This window comes from Schistocerca piceifrons, chromosome 2 (assembly GCF_021461385.2).
Source record: "Schistocerca piceifrons isolate TAMUIC-IGC-003096 chromosome 2, iqSchPice1.1, whole genome shotgun sequence".
Classification (NCBI taxonomy): domain Eukaryota; kingdom Metazoa; phylum Arthropoda; class Insecta; order Orthoptera; family Acrididae; genus Schistocerca; species Schistocerca piceifrons.
Window position 1 is genome coordinate 720,600,010 of NC_060139.1, and position 25,140 is coordinate 720,625,149.

The following is a 25,140-nucleotide window of genomic DNA, read 5'->3' on the forward strand; positions in this document are numbered from 1 at the left end:
TCTGCCTTCATCACACTAGCAAGACTGGCAGTCTTCACCAACTCAGATAGCTGCCGGATACTAGAGAGATTCTCTTCTGATCCATAGCGACACATGTCATTAGTGCCGACATAAGCCACCACCTGCAGGTGGCTGCATCCTGTAGCCTTCATGGCATCCGGAAGGACCCTTTCCACATCTTGGTGACTCCCCCCCCGGTATGCACATGGAGTGCACATTGGCTTTCTTCCCGTCCTTAGCTGCCATGTCCCTAAGGGGCTCCATCACACGCCTAACATTGGAGCTCCCAATGACAAGCAATCCCACCCTCTGCACTTGTCTGGACCTCTCAGGAAGGACCGGCCACTGCTGCAACAGGTGAGGCTGCCCTTGCTGGCTGAGAAGTAGTTTCAGCAGTGGGCAGTACCTCAAGCCAGTTACAGAGGTGTAAGGGTACAGCCTTGCGGCCAGCACCAACTTTTGCCTTCCGCCCAGGGATTCGTGACCCCGCCATGGTTTGCCTATCACCGTCTGGCAGGGATGTCCGAATCAGAGGGCGCAGTGGCATCAGAGATTCCTGGCAAATTCTACAGGTTCCAGAGGTGCCAAAGCACTCGCCTCGGGTGTCCCATTGTCACTGTGGCCCAAGGCAATAGCCTGGAGCTTGTAGATCACGACTAACACAGCTTCCAGCTGTTTACGGACGGTGGTCAATTCCCCCTGAAACCGTACACAACAGGCACAGTCCCTATCCATCCCTAACATTTTTTTCCTCTCTTTTTATCTCACAAGCCATTCAAAACAGATGACTGACAACTACACGAATTTACACTATACGGGTACTAAAATGCGATGCTACAACTCTCAAATACTATAATACACCCGAGATTTGTGAAGTAAACTATGGAAGTACCCAAAAACACACAAAGAAGTTAAGAATTAAACTATAATACAAGTAAGTGAGCTAAGAGTGAGACTTGCTGCTGGCTGCTGCTTATCAAACGGCGGCAGGGAGCTACAACCCCAAAAAGGTGGAACCAAAAAACCTACTACTCAAAAACCCAGTACCCTACATTCACTACATCAATTAAAACACAATCAACATACCATAAATATACAACACACAAAACATCACAGTTACTAGAGTAAAATCAAAACAGAAATTTCTTACCAACAAAATCCTCTGACAATACCACCTAGGTTGGCCACCACACGCATGCACGCTCTCAGGCCGACAACGTCACATGTACATGTCCCTGGTCTGAGCTGCCAGAACTATCATCAACCTCATGTTGTTGCCACCTAACATATTAACCAATAAAACTAGACATCTGCGGAAACTGTATGACAGACATCATATCATCTCACGTCTCAGAATGTAATGATATACTTTGAGCTTCACTATAATATCCATACCTAACAAAAAATGCAATTAAAAAAATTAGACTTCTTTCCACAAAGCAAATACCAAACTAATCAGACCTAACAAAAATGCCAAACATACAAACAAGAAAAAACCCTACTAACTCGCTCAACACTTCCATAACCCACGTTACCGCGCCAACTACTAAACTCGAAACGATATTAGTACAATGACAACCAAAACTCCAACTAACTCAATACCACACATTAAACTCGGCATGTCCACATCCGCCACCAGAGGGCACCATCAAATACAACACATCTACAAATACAACCAACTCAGAAACTCTGTGCCATAGTGACGCCACACACCACAGTATCATTTTGTTGCGGGTCAAAGAAGACAGATGGAATCAGAGATAAAAGAAATTTGTGGTGCAACCTGACCAGAAGAAGGGATCTGTTGATAGGGCACAGTCTGATGTATCAAAGGGCCACCTATTTCGTACTGGAGGGAAGTATGAGTGGCAAAAATCATAGAGGAAGACTAAGAGATGAATATAGTAAGCAGATTCAGAAGGCTGTAGGTTACAGTAGTTATTCTGAGATAAAGAGGCTTGTACAGGATAGAGTTGCATGGAGGACTGCATCAAATCAGTCTTTGGACCAAAGACCACAGCAACAAGAGGGTCTCTTTAAACATTCAGTCATTTTAAGAAAACTTCTCTCACCACTGTTTGGTATGGGTGCCCAAGACTTGATACATTGTGTGCCCAAAAAATTGTATCAGCGTTGTTGGCAGTCATGATGGTACTATGGTTGTGTTGTATATTCTTTGCTCTGTGGTAATCGTACCTCACCGTAGAGAAGTGTAGTTCTGGCACAGTCTTTTGGTGTACCACATTTTGATGGATTATGTTTCGTATTCACAAAAAAAGGCAGCAATTTGTCTAGTTAATGGCTTGCCCTGTATTTAGATAAGTGGTTTTAATGTTTTATGGGTTATCTAGATTCCTGATAAAGTATTAGGTACGATATTTTACGATGTGTAGTGTGAGGATTCATTGCCCTTTTCAACTTAGCTGACCAGTCAGTTTTCCTCCATTTTGATCTGCTTAAAATTATTCTTGCATTGGTTTTTTGTCAGCAAAGGCTTACCAGTTGTTATTTCTCTGAGAATCCTTTTTTGTATTTCAGGGCCAGGGACAGTATACAAAAACTATAAAAGCAGTAGAAGATGACATCCAGACCATAATTAAACGTGTCAATGAGCTGACAGGAATAAAAGAATCTGACACAGGTTTAGCAGCTCCAGCATTGTGGGACTTAGCAGCTGATAAACAGACGTTGCAGAATGAACAGCCATTGCAGGTGTGTGAATTGCTTTTAAGCTCTAAATCTACATTTGTAACTGAGTTCTGGGATTGAAGTATATTTCATACCATGTTCCATATTCTTTGTATTTTTTTGTTTGATTTGTCTCATTTTTACTTGTTTCCTTCACTTTCATTTCTTAAAGTCTCGAACAAGTACATTATTGTATTCTCAAAAGTGGATACTTGGTCAGAAATTTTTAGATGGTTATTGTGAGAAGTTTGAAACTAGGAATTGATTGTGTATGAAGTGTGATTAGCAGTAGTGATAAGTTCATTTGAGCGTAGTAAGTTATGAATATATCTTTCTTGTTCATTATTGCTTGATTCTGCAAGACTGTTTCAGAATGTGTGAGTTTCAACCATTCTGGCCAGTCTTGTGAGGTTCAATCAGGGATTAGATTTTTAAATACACATAATGCCACCCTCAACCTGAAGGTTGGTTAGATCGCAGAAGTGCTTTACTACGTATGGTTCTATATACCCTGCCTCTGATGTTTGAACTTGGCAATTTTTACATTGTCAAATCATTTCCAGATGTGACAGAAGTGATCTGTGAAGAAGAAGAATCCTAGGTCCAACTGGGAATAGAATCTCAATCCTTCAGGATGTGTAGTCTGGCACTTAACCTTTGAAATAAGCCACACAGGTGGATATAATAGCGAGCGCGCGCGCTCACATGCGTCCACTTGGCTAGCAGTTTGGCAGGTTTAATGGGGAAAAGCTGGTCAAAGTGGCTGAGCGGTTCTAGGCGCTACAGTCTGGAACCGTATGACCGCTACGGTCGCAGGATCGAATCCTGCCTCGGGCGTGGATGTGTGTTTTGTCCGTAGGTTAGTTAGGTTTAAGTAGTTCTAGGTTCTAGGGGACTGATGACCTCAGAAGTTAAGTCCCATAGTGCTCAGAGCCATTTGAATCATTTTATTTAATGGGGAAAGGGTTATCGTCGTGTGTGTTCATTAGTGGGGGGGGGAGGGGAGGGGGGGGGGAGGCAGGAAGGGTGGGGTATTGGTGACAGACAACTAGAGGGGCAGAGGAAGGACGCAGGTGTGCAGGCTAGTGATGCGAGAAAGAGGGGTGGTAGATGCATGGGTTAAGCAGGCGACAAACATAAACCAGGAATGGTGCAGCACTCAAAGGAGATTACATGGAGGCATGAATTGGGAAGGCGTGACAGGGCACAAGACAAACAAAGGTAGGGAAGTATTGGTTGGAGGGTGTGGGGACAGTGAGTTAGCAGAGATTGAGGCCAGTAGTAGTACAGGAACAAAGGATGTGTTATAAGGATAACTCCCCACTATGTAGCTCAGAAAAGCTTGTGCTGGAGGGAAAGAAGCAGATGGTGTGGGTTGTGAAGTGGACATTGAAACCATGCATGTCATGCTCAACATTGTGTTGGGCTACTGGGTGGTCACCTTTGTTCCTGGCCAAAGTTTTGGCAATGAGTATTCATTCTTGTGGACAGCTGGTTGCTGGTCATAGCTATTAGGTGAGTGGTCTCTTACTCCTAAATTCTTTAGTATTGATAAATCACCTTTCTCAAGAATTTCCAGAAGTTTCCTTGGCAGCTTTGTTGAGAACTGTGACTGAAACAATAAGCAGTCAAAAACTGTTTGCACTATGGGGCAATAGTGCCCACAATTAAAAAATTTCAACAGGGGATTTGTATACTCGCCCTTAGAGTGCTTTTTCTCATACCTAGTGACTTTCATCTTTTCTAACATCTCAGAAACTGGCTTGCCTCAAACCATTTTGATTAAAGGTATAAACTGCAAAACTCTGTGCAAACTGGCTAAAATATTACATGATAGAAATTTATGCCAAAGCTTTGAAGAAACTGCTGACTATACCAGAAGTGTTTGGAATACTATAGCAATTGTGTAGGAAAAAATATATATATGAACTTCTGACTTCTTTAGTAATTGCTCTATTTTCAACAGTTTTTGTCTTTTCACTGAGTACTTTGAATTTTGAATTGCATCTTGTGCATCAATTTTTAATATATGTGCTGTAAATAATAATTACCGTATATCTTTGACATGTACAAAGTAATCGCTTTGATATCAGACTTTGCTCTCTTCTGGCAAACATTAATTTCTGCATATTTACCTGTGTTACTTTAATGCTAAAGTATCAAGAAAGTTCTTAACACATTAAAGTTGGTGTATTTGTATTCTCCCAAAGCACAGACGCATTCAAAAGTATCAAGAAAGATTTTGGTATGTGTCTTCTCTTGAAACAGATAGGCATTTTATAAAGGGCCTGGGAGAAATTAGTATTATTAAAAGGCACATAACCATTTCAAAATCTGGGTTTAAGTTGTTCTTCATAGCAGCTCATTCAGTGTGATGATACTTTTGACATAGATGTGAAAATATTTGTTGTCATTTTGTCTGCATGCCTGTTCTTTCGTCAATATCATTTTCTGTTAAGAAAAGTATCTCATTTGTTTCAGATGTTACAGTTTATATTAAAAATTATGTAGTGAAACATACATAAAGGATCTGAGTCTCTATGGAGGGCGTTTTACACATTTAAAGGGTATTCCAAACTAGTTAATGAAATCCTGAATCCAAGGAAGTTTGAGTTGTACATCTAGAATTTTAAATATAACTGCTGTATAGCTGATACCTGATAGAGAGAAAGGATTATTGTTTCTAGTGGATCACTGAAACAAGGAAGCAATTACACACAGTTGAAGAAGAGTCTTGCTATCAAATATTGATGTAGAATTGGAGAAGGCATTGTGTGATGTTCTGTGTTATGTAGAAGTAGACTTGGATTATGGTAAAACTGAAGATTTTATGAACATTTGGTATAAAATGTAGCAAAAGTGTTAAAATTTAAGTAGATTGAGAAAGCGCAAAATTAAAAAGTACTATAAAAAAGGTGAGGAATAAAGTCTGTCACCACCCTCTTATAACCCTAGTCGATTCATTCATTTTGAAGTAAATTTAAATTTGGGCAGCTGGTCACAGTTTCACAGAACTTGGCATGCTGAGATAGTGACACACTGTCGAGAGAGGTAACAATGGTAGAATTTATTTCAGCAGTTTCATAGTGCGTATCTATTATTATTCTTCGCTGTTGAAAGTTGTAGGCTTGTAATCCATGTCGGTGTTAGATACTGAAATGCAACTTCGTATACTGATCTAGGGAATGCTGGGCTTTGTTTTCTTAAATAATATGAGCTCTGGTTGAGTTTCTGTTGTCAAATAGATATATTTTTAGTAATTGCATTTCACTTCATAATACAATTAGATGAACCTCCATGCTAACTCAACACACACATAGCTCGCATTCCATACTTGTACTGAACAAGAATGAAGAACTATGTATAACAGCATGTAGCAAAGGAAATACTATCTTATATCAATCTATTCATGCAAAATCATCTTTGGAATATACATCGCTCAACAAAAAATTGGAGTACTATCGTAAAATATAGTCTAAAATACTAGAGGTCTCATTGACCTGGGCACTTCATGCATTATCCAGTTAGAGCCCATATACTGGACGGTGTTTACTACTGGCATGCTTTGTGGCAGTTTCCCTGTCATGTAAACATACTGCTGCCACAGCGGCACACAGCAAGCAGTTCAATATCAACAACAGCTTCATTCACTTTGTTAGTGTTCGGCACTGCAGTAACGTGCCACATAGAGGCATGCAACACTTCGATAAGAGTCGAGATAGTGGTTTCACACACAGCAGGTCATACACAGCAAGATTTTGCCAGTCGGTTACATGACACTCAACGTGGTATGTCTAAGATGTGGAGAAAGTACAGAGAGATGGTAAATGTAATGATAGACCTCGCAGTGGTCATCCTCCTATGATAACACCAATGCAGGATCATTTCCTCCAACTGTCAGCTCGCAGGTGCCCAGCATCAACTGCTATAAATATTGGAAATGTCTTCTTGGGACAACAGGGATATTTGTATCTCAGACCAAACAGTGCATCATTTCAGGAGGCCAATGAGAAGTTTGGCACTAAGCAAATGGAACCGACGGAATCGAAGGACCTAGGGTCCTGCAGATCAACATGAGACCATTGCAGAATGGAGTAATGTCATGTATGCTGAGGAGACCAGGACTGGTTTGCGACCAAACACTAGATATGTTAGCGTTTAGAGGACAACTAAATGACACCAGGAACACCAATACAGTCCATCTGTTTGCAGGTGGAAGTGTAATGTTCTGGAGAGCAATAATGATGGGACAGTGGATCCCTAAGTTCCCATGTACGACAATTTAGCTGGTCACCAATACCTCAAAGAGGTCCTACAAATGACAGTAAGGCCCTAAAGACGTGATGTTGGTGACAACTTCATCCTAGTCAATGACAATACAAGACTGCATCGTGTCTTGGTACCTTCAAAGGTGCAACATCAACTGAATCCATTGGCCAGCACAGTCCCCAACATGAATGCAATTGAGCATGCATGGGACCTGTTGAAGGTGGCCATTGCGGAGCATTTGAATCCACCTGACAGTCGTCATGATCTCGCTTAAGCTGCCATAGAGGAGTGGGACCTTGATGGTCTCATCCAGAGCAAGCCTCACAGAATGGAACCTCATCTGTGTGTGGGGAGGACATACTACTGAACACTGATAATCGTCTTTATGAGAGAGGGATTTTCACTGCTTCTGTTTTCAAAATGTTTGTTTAGGAGACAGCTTGCTTTGTTTTGTAATGATTTTTTTTGTAAGTAACATAAATTATTCTTGTTTTCAGAAGGAATTATTATTGTGTTAATAAGGTATCGTACAAACCTCAATGGGTGTATCTTATATAAGAAGTCATTGTAGTAAACTGTGTGATATTCCAAACTTTTATTGAAGTGTGTAAATTACAAAAAGAAAGTACAAACAATTGTTTATTGTTGCCTTTCTTTTTAAGAAGTCCATAGCAAATGTAGTAATTACCTAAAGTGTTCATATGTGTTGATATTTATACATTTTCATATGGCTGGTTGGTAATGGATTTTTGGGTTTCGATTCTTTAACTTGGGACTCAAGTCATTTCATATTATTTGAGATCAGTTAGTGCATTTTATCTTACCATAGTCAGTTTTATTATAGTCTGTGTAAATCATGTTATAGGACTAGCTGAGAAACCCGGTGTTTGGGTACTCACTTATAGCAGTGCGTGAGACTTCGCATATATGGAATTTATTTTTCACTTAAAAAGCTTTTTTCTATTCAACATTTGAAGTAGTATGATTGGCAGCGTGAATGAAGAGCCTGTTTGTGTCACTAACAATTCAGAGTGCTACATGGCCATGTGAAAGCAATGTACATTAGGTTCCATACCAGCAACAAGCATTGTGTGGCCTTGTGCTTTGTTTGTGGTCATGGCATGACACAAGGAATTGTACACATTTAAAGCAAAATGGTTAATCGTTAGGGATAAGCAGGATTTAGTATTTAAAAAAAAAAAAAAATTGCTCACCTACCCCGCTTCTTGTCAAAATAACCACTTCTATGATATGTTGGAGAGAAGTAACTTTGTCTCTGTGAGTGAAAGATTCTGAGAAGAGAGATAATGCATGACATTTTCAGATTAACAATCGTGCGTTGCTTTCCCAAAGAGCGAGTTAAAGCCAGATGTTCTCAAGCCCTAGCAAGACTTTTCTCACAATCATCAGTGGGTTCTTGAGACCCCATAGTGCCCAGTCTCTTCGTCGTTCTGACGTATTCAGGAAGACTCTGGCATTTTCTAGATGTTTTAATCAAAAACAAAATGAAATCAAAATGTTTTGAGTAGACAGTTACAGAGCAGACTGAAGCAAAGCAATGTCATTAAGTTTTCAATACCCAAAGCAAAATCATTTATTCCATATATCCTAGCCAATTAAATTCATTATTTGCATTTGTAAAGACAATACTGTGCATTTATTCTGTCACTGATGTAAACTTTTGAAGGAACATCTGCCACAAAGTTAAAAACAGCACCATCTATTGGTTCTTCGGTGTATTATGCCATCATGATCAAACTTGCGAACTACTAAGCTGAGCATACAGTTTTAGATAAAACTTTAAATTACAATATCTTTTTTTTTTCTGTGATCAGATTTAGATGAAATGAGGCCTGTATCTTGCCCCAATCAATGCTCAAGTTACCTGTGAAAATTATATGTAAATTCGTTTAGTAGCTTTGAAGATTGGCATGTGTGTACACACACACACACACACACACACACACACACACACACACACACACTCACACACTCTCTCTCTCTCTCTCTCTCTCTCTCTCTCTCTCTCTCTCTCTCTCTCTCTATATATATATATATATATATATATATATATATAATGGAAGGAAACATTCCACGTGGGAAAAATGCGTGCGTGTGTGCGAGTGTATGCCTGTCCTCTTTTCCCCCTAAGGTAAGTCTTTCCGCTCCCGGGATTGGAATGACTCCTTACCCTCTCCCTTAAAACCCACTTCCTTTCGTCTTCCCCCCTCCTTCCCTCTTTCCTGATGAGGCAACAGTCTGTTGCGAAAGCTTGAATGTTGTGTGTATGTTTGTGTTCGTTTGTGTGTCTATCGACCTGCCAGCGCTTTCGTTCAGTAAGTCACCTCATCTTTGTTTTTATATATATATATATAATAGAAGGAAACATTCCACGTGGGAAAAATTATATATAAAAAAATTATATATAAAAACAAAGATGAGGTGACTTACTGAACGAAAGCGCTGGCAGGTCGATAGACACACAAACAAACACAAACATACACACAAAATTCAAGCTTTCGCAACAAACTGTTGCCTCATCAGGAAAGAGGGAAGGAGGGGGGAAGACGAAAGGAAGTGGGTTTTAAGGGAGAGGGTAAGGAGTCATTCCAATCCCGGGAGCGGAAAGACTTACCTTAGGGGGAAAAAAGGACAGGTATACACTCGCACACACGTACATATCCATCCACACATACAGACACAAGCAGACATATTTAAAGACAAAGAGTTTGGGCAGAGATGTCAGTCGAGGCAGAAGTGTAGAGGCAAAGAAGTTGTTGAAAGACAGGTGAGGTATGAGTGGCGGCAACTTGAAATTAGCGGAGATTGAGGCCTGGCGGATGACGAGAAGAGAGGATATACTGAAGGGCAAGTTCCCATCTCCGGAGTTCGGATGGGTTGGCGTTGGTGGGAAGTATCCAGATAACCCGGACGGTGTAACACTGTGCCAAGATGTGCTGGCTGTGCACCAAGGCATGTTTAGCCACAGGGTGATCCTCATTACCAACAAACACTGTCTGCCTGTGTCCATTCATGCGAATGGACAGTTTGTTGCTGGTCATTCCCACATAGAATGCATCACAGTGTAGGCAGGTCAGTTGGTAAATCACGTGGGTGCTTTCACACATGGCTCTACCTTTGATCGTGTACACCTTCCGGGTTACAGGACTGGAGTAGGTGGTGGTGGGAGGGTGCATGGGACAGGTTTTGCATCGGGGGCGGTTACAAGGATAGGAGCCAGAGGGTAGGGAAGGTGGTTTGGGGATTTCATAGGGATGAACTAACAGGTTACGAAGGTTAGGTGGACGGCGGAAAGACACTCTTGGCGGAGTGGGGAGGATTTCATGAAGGATGGATCTCATTTCAGGGCAGGATTTGAGGAAGTCGTATCCCTGCTGGAGAGCCACATTCAGAGTCTGGTCCAGTCCCGGAAAGTATCCTGTCACAAGTGGGGCACTTTTGTGGTTCTTCTGTGGGGGATTCTGGGTTTGAGGGGACGAGGAAGTGTCTCTGGTTATTTGCATCTGTACCAGGTCGGGAGGGTAGTTGCGGGATGCGAAAGCTGTTTTCAGGTTGTTGGTGTAATGATTCAGGGATTCCGGACTGGAGCAGATTCGTTTGCCACGAAGACCTAGGCTGTAGGGAAGGGACCGTTTGATGTGGAATGGGTGGCAGCTGTCATAATGGAGGTACTGTTGCTTGTTGGTGGGTTTGATGTGGACGGACGTGTGAAGTTGGCCATTGGACAGGTGGAGGTCAACGTCAAGGAAAGTGGCATGGGATTTGGAGTAGGACCAGGTGAATCTGATAGAACCAAAGGAGTTGAGGTTGGAGAGGAAATTCTGGAGTTCTTTTTCACTGTGAGTCCAGATCATGAAGATGTCATCAATAAATCTGTACCAAACTTTGGGTTGGCAGACTTGGGTAACCAAGAAGGCTTCCTCTAAGCGACCCATGAATAGGTTGGCGTACGAGGGGGCCATCCTGGTACCCATGGCTGTTCCCTTTAATTGTTGGTATGTCTGGCCTTCAAAAGTGAAGAAGTTGTGGGTCAGGATGAAGCTGGCTAAGGTAATGAGGAAAGAGGTTTTAGGTAGGGTGGCAGGTGATCGGCGTGAAAGGAAATGCTCCATCGCAGCGAGGCCCTGGACGTGCGGAATATTTGTGTATAAGGATGTGGCATCAATGGTTACAAGGAAGGTTTCCGGGGGTAACCTTCCAGGAATTTCTGACTTCCAGCCTTGCATCTCAATCCTTCTTAAAAAACCTTAATCCTACACCCAACATCACCACTGCTGAAGCCCAGGCTATCCGTGATCTGAAGGCTGACCGATCCATCGTCATTCTTCCGGCGGACAAGGGTTCCACGACCGTGGTACTTGATCGTCGGGAGTATGTGGCTGAGGGACTGTGTCAGCTTTCAGACAACACCACATACAAAGTTTGCCAAGGTAACCCCATTCCCGATGTCCAGGCGGAGCTTCAAGGAATCCTCAGAACCTTAGGCCCCCTGCAAAACCTTTCACCTGACTCCATCAACCTCCTGACCCCACCGACATCCCGCACCCCTACCTTCTACCTAAAATCCACAAACCCAATCATCCCGGCCGCCCCATTGTAGCTGGTTACCAATCCCCCACAGAACGTATCTCTGCCTACGCAGATCAACACCTTCAACCCATTACATGCAGTCTCCCATCCTTCATCAAAGACACCAACCACTTCCTTGAACGCCTGGAATCCTTACCCAATCTGTTACCCCCGGAAACCATCCTTGTAACCATTGATGCCACGTCCTTATACACAAATATTCCGCACGTCCAGGGCCTCGCTGCGATGGAGCATTTCCTTTCACGCCGATCACCTGCCACCCTACCTAAAACCTCTTTCCTCATTACCTTCGCCAGCTTCATCCTGACCCACAACTTCTTCACTTTTGAAGGCCAGACATACCAACAATTAAAGGGAACAGCCATGGGTACCAGGATGGCCCCCTCGTACGCCAACCTATTCATGGGTCGCTTAGAGGAAGCCTTCTTGGTTACCCAAGTCTGCCAACCCAAAGTTTGGTACAGATTTATTGATGACATCTTCATGATCTGGACTCACAGTGAAGAAGAACTCCAGAATTTCCTCTCCAACCTCAACTACTTTGGTTCTATCAGATTCACCTTGTCCTACTCCAAATCCCATGCCACTTTCCTTGACGTTGACCTCCACCTGTCCAATGGCCAACTTCACACGTCCGTCCACATCAAACCCACCAACAAGCAACAGTACCTCCATTATGACAGCTGCCACCCATTCCACATCAAACGGTCCCTTCCCTACAGCCTAGGTCTTCGTGGCAAACGAATCTGCTCCAGTCCGGAATCCCTGAATCATTACACCAACAACCTGAAAACAGCTTTCGCATCCCGCAACTACCCTCCCGACCTGGTACAGAAGCAAATAACCAGAGCCACTTCCTCGTCCCCTCAAACCCAGAATCCCCCACAGAAGAACCACAAAAGTGCCCCACTTGTGACAGGATTCTTTCCGGGACTGGACCAGACTCTGAATGTGGCTCTCCAGCAGGGATACGACTTCCTCAAATCCTGCCCTGAAATGAGATCCATCCTTCATGAAATCCTCCCCACTCCGCCAAGAGTGTCTTTCCGCCGTCCACCTAACCTTCGTAACCTGTTAGTTCATCCCTATGAAATCCCCAAACCACCTTCCCTACCCTCTGGCTCCTATCCTTGTAACCGCCCCCGATGCAAAACCTGTCCCATGCACCCTCCCACCACCACCTACTCCAGTCCTGTAACCCGGAAGGTGTACACGATCAAAGGTAGAGCCACGTGTGAAAGCACCCACGTGATTTACCAACTGACCTGCCTACACTGTGATGCATTCTATGTGGGAATGACCAGCAACAAACTGTCCATTCGCATGAATGGACACAGGCAGACAGTGTTTGTTGGTAATGAGGATCACCCTGTGGCTAAACATGCCTTGGTGCACGGCCAGCACATCTTGGCACAGTGTTACACCGTCCGGGTTATCTGGATACTTCCCACCAACACCAACCCATCCGAACTCCGGAGATGGGAACTTGCCCTTCAGTATATCCTCTCTTCTCATCATCCGCCAGGCCTCAATCTCCGCTAATTTCAAGTTGCCGCCACTCATACCTCACCTGTCTTTCAACAACTTCTTTGCCTCTACACTTCTGCCTCGACTGACATCTCTGCCCAAACTCTTTGTCTTTAAATATGTCTGCTTGTGTCTGTATGTGTGGATGGATATGTGCGTGTGTGCGAGTGTATACCTGTCCTTTTTTCCCCCTAAGGTAAGTCTTTCCGCTCCCGGGATTGGAATGACTCCTTACCCTCTCCCTTAAAACCCACTTCCTTTCGTCTTCCCCCCTCCTTCCCTCTTTCCTGATGAGGCAACAGTTTGTTGCGAAAGCTTGAATTTTGTGTGTATGTTTGTGTTTGTTTGTGTGTCTATCGACCTGCCAGCGCTTTCGTTCAGTAAGTCACCTCATCTTTGTTTTTATATATATATATGGTTTCTCAGTTTTATTATTAGTACAGATAATGCGACATGATAAAATCTCCAGAAATATTGAATGTTTAGTGCTAGAAGGAGCAGTAGAGGAACAAATTGTAGAAGCAGACAAAGATAAAATTTTTGAAACAGATTACTTGCAACATTTAATGTATTGTTATGTCCAGAGTAGGACAAGAAAGGAAGAGATGGGGTAGGTATCAGATTAGAGTAGCCAGTAGACTGACAACCATGGTTTTGATTTCTGGCCCAAAATGACAAATACTTAACTGATGTTGGCATTAGAATAACAGTTATATGTGAAGAGGACACACATGGCAAAAACCAGCTGAATGTTGCTCTGTTCTGTTTGCCATTATTACATTGCTCTGCTACGTCAACTGCAGATTACCAATCATTTGCTGATGATTCTTAAGGCCAGTTGTGTGACTGTTTTCATTCATTTTCTATATGTGCATGTTTCTCTATGTGGTAGTTTATTTGTGCAAGAGACTATTGGAAGTTATCAGTGATAGTGCACAGAAAAGTGATAAGACATTAAATACAGTCCTGCAAAGGAAAATGTGTGTGTGTGTGTGTGTGTGTGTGTGTGTGTGTGTGTGTGTGTGGGGGGGGGGGGGGGGGGCTCTTTGTCCAGTGTGAACTGCACACCTATAGCTGCCACAACTGTACTAAGTATTTGAGTGATGAAAAACTGATGTATAGTAATGTATCTGAAGACACTAAAAAATGACGGGTTTTGAATTGAGGTTCTTTGACCAGACAAAACAGTAATTTGCCAATAATAATGATCAGTACAGTTAGCTCAAATCGAGTAATTAGTCACAGCACAAATGGTAATGAACTTCAAAATACTCCTGGATGAACACTATGCAGTGTACCCTCTTCAAGTTAGGTACGCAGAACAAGAAAAACAGTCTAGAAAGTGCTAACAACATCAATTATGCTAATCATGCATCATTAATAGCACTCTGAATGTGTTTCAGTAACTTGCACTAGCTAGTAAGTTATGCACCCTGCATGTTCAAAGAAATACTTACCATCCGATTTTAAGAAAACTGATGATTGAAAAGTTTGATTTTATCACATATTACAGTCTGATATACTCTCTCGATAAAGGACTGAATTTCTTTTTGTTATATCATAGCTACTACATCGCATAAAATGAGGTAAAACATTGTACAAAATTGTAGAGTTTGCAGAGGTAAAAACATTGCAATGTGTGAAATGTAGCTAAGATATCGAAGTTTTAAATAAAACTGAGAGCAGAGCTATGTCTTGTTTCGTTCTCTTGTTGTTGATTTTTATACGCAATGGACAGTCCTGTGTGATTTGCCGCTTTGTCCCTGCAAATGGGGAATTATGAGGGCATTCAATAAGTAATGCAACAATTTTGTTTCTGAAAGCAGGTTGATTTTGTTCAGGATTCCAGCACACCATATTATTCCCCAATCTTACGACTACAAAACCTAATTTTTCAATGTAATTTCTGTTCAGTGCAACAGCCTTATGCCACCTTACTGGGGAGGCCTGCATGCCCGCACGGTACCGCTCTACTGGTTGACATCAGACCCAATGTCTTGCGTATCAATAACCTCCCCATCATCCATATGCTGCTTACCACTGAGTACTTCCTTCATTGTGGGCCAAACAAATGGAGGTCGGAAGGAGTGAGATCAATAGTAAGATATCAGTGACTCAGGATGCAGACAGACATAAATAGCACTGTAGAAAAACAAGGGGCACCCATATACAAGTCCACACCACCATGGGACCAATGGAGCAGGACGAGTGTACATGTTCACAGCAGTGAAAGGGTTAACCAACCGAGACTACTAATGAGCTACAAAGATAGTTGCATGTGATGTCCCTAACTCTAATATAGTGCATTAATGTACATTTTAACAAATCTTTAGTTTACATACATAATAGGTGGAAACAAAGTATTGTCAGTGACAAACAGCTGATTAATGAAGGAATCAAGAATGTATATATGAGGTCCTACAATATGTTATTGCCAACTATTTCACTTTAGGTTAAACTCCCACTCAAAGGAATTGTTTAAATCTTGACACACACATTAAGTAGAGACTTTATGCTAAGTAATCATGAGAAAAATAGTTGAAGTATGGGGACTCTTAAACTGTGAGATACTCTTTAGCACTCCTTTGCAAACACCTTCACTGTGTGAAAGAGTAGAAAATATGTACACAATATTCAGTAATAAAATTTACTATACGCAGACCTGTCTGATCTTCAGGTAAAATTGTAGGGTCTTAAACTGGCATAGTGCAGTACCTGTTTTACTACTCTTTTCAATCTCAGATTTGTGTACTATCAAAATTGCTTTTAACAGTGCTTCTTTGAGAAATCTTAAGCAAAAGCTTTTTACAGTATTAACTGTGTAACTTCCTTTTACGAGCATGCAGAGAAGTTGAAACAAGTGAAGCATATCTGATCAAACTACTAATTCCACTTAGTAATTAACACAGTGAAGAAAGCAAATTAATTTTTTGCATTTCCACTTTCACAAAATCTCAGATTGCGTAAAGGAACATGAATGGAAAACTAACTCGGGTGATATGACTTAGGTGAATAAGATAGGCCTGACACAATAAGTTCAGATTCACGTGTATGTTAAATAAACATCATAAACTACTAGTTAATGCTAATATTACAATTCAGAAACATTACTTTGCCAGGAGGTAGACAAAGAATTAAGCTGCAGTGGTGACGATGCTGACGATAATGGTACAACTGTGGCTCTTCACATCATACTTTCTGAATCTCATCGTAGCATTATAATATTAAACCAGAGCATGTAAATATATGCCATATCATTAAGAATTCTACTCAGTTGCATCTGTGGTCTGTTCGGAATAATTTATGTGAACTTTATCCTAGGTCGTTACTCTGCGTGCTTCCTCCTCCTCTACTTGCTTTGTTCTAGAATTGGTGCATACTCTACTTGCTGTTACATGTTTTCTATTGGCTTGCATACCATTCAGTCATGCTGGGACTTCCCTCTGTCTTTTCAATATTGATTACTATCTTAATACCTATGCATGAATTACAAAGATTACGCACAGTATAATTGTCACATTTTCATACTAAAGACAAATGATTTCATACTACTGTTCATTAGAATACATGAAAAATTATACAAGAAATAAGGAAATAGTGATGTTCAGATAAATGTGATAAAAAGTCACTGTTGCACTATTCATACATAGTGCAGATGTAACGACTTCTCCTGTCCTACTGAGAAACAGTTTCGACATGATGTGAAATCGAGGAGGAGATCTGCAGTTAATTATTAACTGATGTCACCAACAGGTTTGTATGTCATGTGTGTTGAGTGCGTTGTACAAGTACTATTTTCATTCATTAACATAAACTTTTAGCATTACAATTAAGTTTCAATTTGAAAAATGTTTTGTAATGGGATATGAACAAATACTAATACAGGTACAATATGTGATTTAATATTTGTAATACTTGCAGGTTGCACGGTGCACAAAAATCATAAATGCTGATTCAGATGATCCAAAATACATAATAAATGTCAAACAATTTGCGAAGTTTGTTGTTGATTTGGCAGATTCAGTGGCACCTACTGACATTGAAGAAGGAATGAGAGTTGGGTAAGAAAAATAATTTTGTGGTGAATGTTTCAGTTCTATTTATAAAAATCTTTTTCACAAATTAATTTTGTGTATGTGCATACACATACATACATTAAGTTAATGGAGTACATTTAGAAATTACAAATTTAGTATAGTGTTTGGTCATGATTTTGACTGAGGATTGTTAAAATTTAACTCATCAGATTATTCTTCAGCATTAAAGTTGGTGCAAGAGCATGCAGGCACTCGCTCGCGCGCATGCACACGTATACACACACGCTCGTACAAAATGGAAGTGTTTAAAACTGTTAGCTGTGAGTATAAAGAGGAGAGCTAGCACTTTAGCAGTAGCTCTGTTCTGACTCGTGAAGGAAAAACTGGAGTGTTCTGAAGTAGTAATAGGACAGATGGAGTACTGCATTTTTACTGCTATGTATTGCTTAGTATATTCAAATACACTTACTCTTCTGCCACAGTGACTGCTTCTTGCTTTCATGCTCATCTGATTTGAATTATTGGGTCTTCAGATAGATTTACAAATTGATTTCAAAGATTTTTCTTAAAGTGAAGACATAACTGCCTTGGCAGTGCAACACTCCACATCTACATCACATAGTAAAAATACCTACTTTTCTGCTTTTATCGTAGAGTCTTTACTGTTGCGCAGGGACTGATCCAGGTGATGTTGAAATGGTGTAATTGATAAAGATAGAGTAATTGATGGTATAATCTGTGTCAAAATGTTGTTGGAACTTGATGAAATATGTGGTATTTATACCTACTAAGTGCCAGAATACTACTTGCCCAATAATTCTTAAATTCAATTGTAAACAGTAATTCTGATGTGTTGTGCAAAACTTAGCAGTACATAGACCACACCTTCATACGAAGCATGTAAACCTTATTCATTGTGTTTTGGGATGTGTGTTATCTTTCTGCAAATATTTGGTAATTTTGTTTCTGTCTTTGACAAAATATTTATTTCAGAATAAAATTTAGTTAATTTGTCAAAACCGGTAAGAGACACACAAATGGTTTGCAAGTGACTGTATTTAATTCTAAAATATATACTACTGTTGCTGAAAAGTAACAACTACAAATAAAATAACAAAATACTTACGAACTGTTTGCTTCTGTTACAGTCCCTTCATATTTGGAGCTTCTTGACCAGTATTTTTTGGTGGTCATCTTGTGTTTTGCTTCCTTTACTTGGTATTGTCAACTTTTTTCCTAAGACCCATTATTTTTATTGTTTTGTAATATATGCAGTAATAGGGTATTGTCTGCTAGTTTCGGCTTATTGTCACATCAGGATTATCATGAATATATGTTCATTATCTTCTTAGACTGCTCTATTGCTTCTTTGTACAAACATATGTAGGTAACTGTAGATTATTACATTAAGTACTTCAGACAATCTTCAGCCTTGTCACTGAACCATCCACATCAGTGCAGTAATCATGTTTACACCTAAAAGTAGAAAGTTTCTCCTGAAATGTGTGTCTTGAGAAGAGTGTGTTAATTAGCTCTGAAGAGACTTTCTCTGAAAGTGTAGATTATTATTATCTGGTGTGCATGCCTGTCTGCTACTCAGTGCTTCTTATTTTTCATTAATTTTGATGATCTGTCTACTTATACATAATTATATTTTGTCTTACATTTTCTGTTGATTTATTTCATCATAGGGTCTTGGTGAAATACTGTGTAGTTGTGATGTGTTCAAAATGTTTGAAACAGCAAGCAGCAATATTATTTGAAGTGAGCCCAATACCTGTTGAATAGACCTTGTGTTGTAGGCTACCATAAATGTTTTTGCTATTTGTGTACTCATTCAGTACACCCCACAAACAGAAATCCAAATATGTCAAAATATCATTGGTGTAGGCCAAGGATAGTCAATCTTTCTTACTTATTGACCATATTTATATCCCTGTTAGTAGTAAAATTTGCTAACAGCTCACTTGTTCCACATTAATGATTTATTAAATAGGGAAGTAACTTTATAAAGTTTCTGAAGTTTTGTTACAGTAAGATGAAGCATATATTGTATTTCAGGACTATGACACTGTGGACTATAAGATGCACTTCAATTTTTAGGCTGTTTTTAAAAATAGCATTTTTACCATTTTTACTATTAAATTCCAAGGGCAGTCTAAAAAAAAATCTTAGTTTATAAAACCGAACTGACTTTAAAAATCCCTGAAAATTTTCATCTGAACTTCCTTCTTCATTGTTATCCTCTTCATATATAAGATGGTCTTCGCTGCCATTGAGAGTATTACTTATGCCGGACTTCTTGAAAGATTTAGCAATGTCTTCTCTCTCTTTCTCTCTCTCTCTCTCTCTCTAGACCATGACTGTTTTATTCACTGACACACTTCTTTGATTAAGAGTTATTTTAAAGCTCCCTTCAGTGTGAATTCATATTGGATTTCATCCATCATCTATTTGTTACTTTCCTCTCTCATACACAGTTTAAATGGTTTATTTGTCAAGACATCAAGAGATTGCAATTGTGAAGTAAGTCCTCCCAGAATAACAGCAAGCTCTGTATTTCCGTATCTCAATTTCTCTTTGACAGAATTTTTCAAATGACTGTTGAACTGATCTAGCACAAGAACACCTTTCCACCTCTCCCACACTGTTAATCCATAATTTCATACCAGCCTTATCAAGCCAACCTTGTCAAGCACGTGAACACCACCACCTGGTGGTATTTCAGAAAGTTTTGGAATTGTTCTGCACTTGGAAATGATTACTGGATTAAGTTTAGTACAGTCAGCACATCATGAAATGAGAACAGCATAGTGCATTTTTTCCTGGCCACAGTTAGTTTTAGCACCTTTCATGCCAACCGTTCAGTGACTCGGCACATCAAATGATAGAGGAGTTTTGTCCATATTCATTATCTGGCTTAGTTCCACATTGGTTTTCTTTCATTATTGAATAATAAAGTGATGGAAGGATAATATTTTCTCTTCATACTCCTGTGGTGTTTTCAGAGATATTTTGGTTTTGGTTCACATGCTAAGTTCATGATGCTTAACAAACCTGTAGCAGCAACCAACTCCATCCTTCTAGTCTGTTAAGTTCCACTGTAGCTTATGAGCGTGTATTTGAATCATTTTTGTATTAATTCAGATGCAATTTTGATAGTATCTTTTAATCCATTTCAATAGTCATCTACTAGTTTCGGCCTTTTGCATTCAGTCCTCTGTTTTTTAGTTTGTAGTTAGCCTGCCAGTTACGAATTGTTTTTAATGTTGGTGGAGGGCTGAAATGCCACTTAACTGCTCTGTTTCCAGGCTCTTCTGTATATGTGATTTCTTTCAGTTTATGGTCCCCATCATATGAGTAACTTATTTTTCCATTACAAAACTAGCTATGGTGCTAACAAAAATATTGTACTGTTACTGATAACAAAAATCACTTTCAGTTAAAGCTCATTGGCACTGTAGCTTGCAGTGATGCATCATAGGCAAGACAGTGTTCTGGTTTGGTGATGGTGGGGCAGGGGGGGGGGGGGGGGGAGACAGTGTTTGCAAGCTTGTGGATCCCTGAAACCCCTGTTCGTCGTGTTGATGCACTCCTGTTAAGAGTTGAATGCAGTGTTGCCAGATAGAGATTTCCTGTGGCATTGAGAATATGGCCATTTTTAAGACTGGCAGGAATTTTAAGTCAAACTCCGGACATTTTTATACTAATTTCGAGTATAAAATGCACACCAATTTTGGAAGCAATTTTTCGAAGCAAAAAGTGCATCTTACAGTCCGTAAACTAAGGTAATAACAACTTAGCAAATATTTTGTTAACTTTTTATGAAAACCCAATGAAAATGTGTTAAATCACTTACTGCCCTCCACCCATCACTAAAACTGAAATGCCCATTAGTGGGCAGTAGGGACCAGCTTGACTATCGCTGGTGTAGACTCTTCTAGTATACCAGGAACTGTTTTAGTGACAATCATTAGCACAAAGGGCCTGCTCATTGAATTGGAAATATTTGCCTATTTTTACCTGTGTGTGAATTCTTAATCAGAATAGTGCTAAGCTAGATGTGAGACCTCAGTGTTGGCATCTCAAACACTAGAAGATTAGAATGTGTATTTCAATATTCCTGGTGACCAAATGTTCCCCTTCCTTCTAAGTCTTCGGGGTGACTATGCTGTGGTCACTCCCATCTTCCAAGATGACGACTGCCATGTTTGCATGGTTGCACATACATGTTCCTGACTTGGTGATGGCTCAGGTATCCTATCACACGTCAACTGGCGGTCTACCGTATTTACTGGAATCTAAGCCGCATTTTTTTCCCAGTTTTTGTAGTCCAAGAAACCACTTGCAGCTTAGAATCGAGTGCAAAGTAAGCGGAAGTTCTGAAAAATGTTGGTAGGTGCCGCCACAGCTAACTTCTGCTGTCGAATATATGTAGCGCTACACAGGCATGCTTTGCAGGCACAAAGATAAATCAAGATTTTAAACATGGCTGCAGCAGCAACTGTTAAAATTCTTCACAATAAAGGATGGCAGCCAAAAACAGTTGCAGGATAGAATTTTTTTATTAAAATTCTTGACCAAGGTTTCGGTACATATAAATATACCTTCATCAGAAGTACATTTCCTGAATAGAATGACACATTCATTAGAAAAGCCATATCAACGAAAGTGAGAAACAGAAGCTTAAATAACGGTGAAATTGCTAAAGTAATACAGGCACACAATCTTTAGTACATCATGTGCTGGAGAATAATGAAACAATTATGCCAAAAGGCGTCGTCAGTAATTAAAATATCATCTCCATTTGTACAACATGTGTAATGGGTACAGGATCAAAGCGAACAGTTTAACAATGTTACTTCGCCTATGAACTGTTGAGACACGAGTGTGAAGGCACTAAGGTAGATTGTTTCGCCGAGAGAGGGCACTTGCATGTGCCAGACTCGCGCATATTACAATCCATAAATACATACTTAAGCGCATCAAAATTATTAAAGGTTGTGTTAATTCAAACTTTGTCTTAATAAATAAAGCGTATGACGCCAATTAAAGACATTTATGTAAACTAGAAATATAGAACCAAATTTACCTGTGTCCTAGTGTCAAACGGATAAAGCTTGCGCTTGGAACATCTAACGAGAGAGGGCACTACTGTAATGCGCGAGAGTCTCGCGTAACGTAGGCAGTGAAATACATACTAGCGAAACACTCAAAATGTTATAATAAAACGAAACCATCTGTCTGTATGAATAAAACATAGTAGTCATTTGACCACACATACACATTGAAATTCATAATTAACAAACATCACAATATGTAGATCCCAACAAGATAGGAAAAGCGCATTTCACCGGCATCAACAAGCAAGAAAATAACTCCTAGTCAGCCAGACTATATTACATTAAGGCAATGAGGGGTTTGAAACTGTCTAAAAAATTTTTGTTTCGAAGCTGCACCTGTTCATTAAGAACAAAACCATCTTTTAGAGACAGATGCTTGAAAATCTCTAATTCTTCGAGCAAGTCTAGTTTGTCACCTTTATCAGCTTCATGAAGCAGCTCTACGTCGTCCAGTTCTCTTGGCGTGTGCTGTAAGAGCCATAGATGTTCAGCAAAGGTGGAATTATATACGTTTTCCCCATTTTTACCTAACTTGTGTTCTTTATACCTAACTTTAATGGGTCTACCTGTCTGCCCTATGTAATAGTTTGGGCAGTCGTTACAAGTAATTTTGTATACACCGGACTTAGTGCTGAGTTCTTCTCGTGCTCCAATATTATGAATTACTCTACGTTTGAGGCTATTATTTACGGAAAAAGCAACTCTATAACCGTATTGTTTCTGTAAAAGTCTTTTAGTCTTATATGAAACGTTCCCTAAAAATGGAATAGAAATAAAGTTATTACTCTCATAGCTTTTAGCCCTGTTATCTCCTAAAGTAGAAAATTTTACAGCTGTTTTTTTCTTAGCAATTTGGTCAATTAATTTAGGGTCGTATCCATTGTTAGTGGCTATTGATTTTAATAAAAATATTTCATTTTCAAAACAATTCTGTGCTAAAGGTGTGCTCACAGCGCGATGAACTGCAGAATGAAAAAAGGCGATCTTGTGAGTTTGAGGATGACAGGAATCTGCTGGAATAATATTATCAGAAAAAGTTTCTTTACGGAAAATGTCGAAGCTAATGGTGTTACCCGATAACTTAAGTTTCAAATCAAGAAAATTGAGTTCTCTCTCGTTATTTTGTATCTCTTTTGTAAATTTCATTTTCTCGTGGAAACTGTTGAAAACATGAAACAGTTGTTGTAGATCTTGGTCACAACCTTGAAATAGTATGAGTATATCATCAACATAACGAGCATAAAAAGAAATCTTATTGCCTAACGTAGGGTTGTTTTTGAAGAAATTTTCTTCTAGTGTATTCATAAAGATGTCAGCAAAGATGTCAGCTAACGGGCAACCCATGGCTAAGCCGAATGGTTGCTCATACATTTTACCATTAAACTGAAAGTAATTGTAATCTAGTACAACCTGCAGTAGTGACATAAGTTCCGACAACTGTAGCTCACTTAAAGTTTTATGTTGTCGAATGTTACCTTCAATAATCTTAAGAGTGATATCCACTGGAACATTAGTGTATAAACTTACGACGTCAAAAGAAACCAAACGAGAGGAAGAAGTGATCTCTATTGATTTTAGCTTGTTTATTACCTCAGCATTATTTTTAACAGAGTAATTGTTTTCAAAAACAAAGGCTTCTTTAATTTTAGTGTGTAAAAATCTCGCTAATTTGTGATGTGGGCTCTTTATTCCATTAACAATGGGACGAACTGGGTGTTGACTTTTGTGTACCTTAAACTGACTTCTAAGCTTAGGTGCTCTAGGGTTCATGTTAATTAGAGTTTTCTTTTGAAACTCTTTCATAAGATGTTTACTTCTCCTTAACGTATCTCTAATTTGCTTTTGTAACGTAGGGGTATGATCCTGCTCAATTTCAAATATACCATTTTCTTCGAAAAAAGCCAAAGTTTTAGCAATGTATTCACTTTTATAGGCTACAACAAGCGAATTTCCTTTGTCTGATTTAGTGATGAGAGCCTCATTATTTTTTAATTTACAGTTAATACTAGTAATAATGTTACCACCTCTTTGTTTTAAATCACTGTTTTTTACCGACTTGACCTCTCTTTCTATAATTGCGCTACATTCATGAGCTATCCTATTTTGTTGGGATTTTTCAGTTTTTACGGAGTCAAGACCAACTTTAAGGTCAACAATCAAATTATCTATCACTTTAGGATCGTTAATATCAGGCATGAAATTGTATTTAAAACCTCTCGCTAGCATGGCGCTTTCTTGAGGGGTAAAGCTTATAGAAGTTTTGTTTAGTACTCTGTCGAAAAATTGGTGTTCGCAATTGACAGTTCTTTTTGCATGAACAACATTAGATTTTGGGGTAACATTTTCCAGTTTATGAAGTTTAAATTCATGTCTACACTGAATTTCAACCTTACGATTGTGTAACCACTCATTAACACTATGCCAAACACTGTCTACGTGAAAGTTAAAATAATCTTTAAAAGTTCTAGTAATATAGAGATACAAAGTGTAAGCTTCTTCATTTAGTTTATCTTTCTTCTTATAAAGGTCACTGATTCTGTCACTCATAATTTGTTTCACCAGTTCAGCTTTAGTAGATGGAAACTTCTTACACTGTTTCACATTGATAAAAGCCTTCACATAATTCGGTGTCAAATGGCGTCTCTCACACTGTTTAGTGAAGTCAATAGCCATACCTGTTTTCAGGATTTTAAATGAGATGTCCATGTATTTTGAAACAGCCTTTGAAACCTGGGCAGGTACATATTTCAAGATTTTAAACATGGCTGCAGCAGCAACTGTTAAAATTCTTCACAATAAAGGATGGCAGCCAAAAACAGTTGCAGGATAGAATTTTTTTATTAAAATTCTTGACCAAGGTTTCGGTACATATAAATATACCTTCA

At 39.6% G+C, this 25,140-nt stretch overlaps 1 protein-coding gene across 1 annotated transcript in view; it reads left to right on the plus strand.

Moving 5' to 3' along the window:
* LOC124776246 (26S proteasome regulatory subunit 7) overlaps nt 1-25,140 on the plus strand; it is a 64,507-nt gene that overhangs the window by 11,785 nt on the left and 27,582 nt on the right. The window contains exons 3-4 of the mRNA XM_047251111.1: nt 2,539-2,712; nt 17,017-17,156. Coding sequence (XP_047107067.1) covers nt 2,539-2,712; nt 17,017-17,156 — 314 coding nt within the window. The remainder of the gene's footprint in view (nt 1-2,538; nt 2,713-17,016; nt 17,157-25,140) is intronic.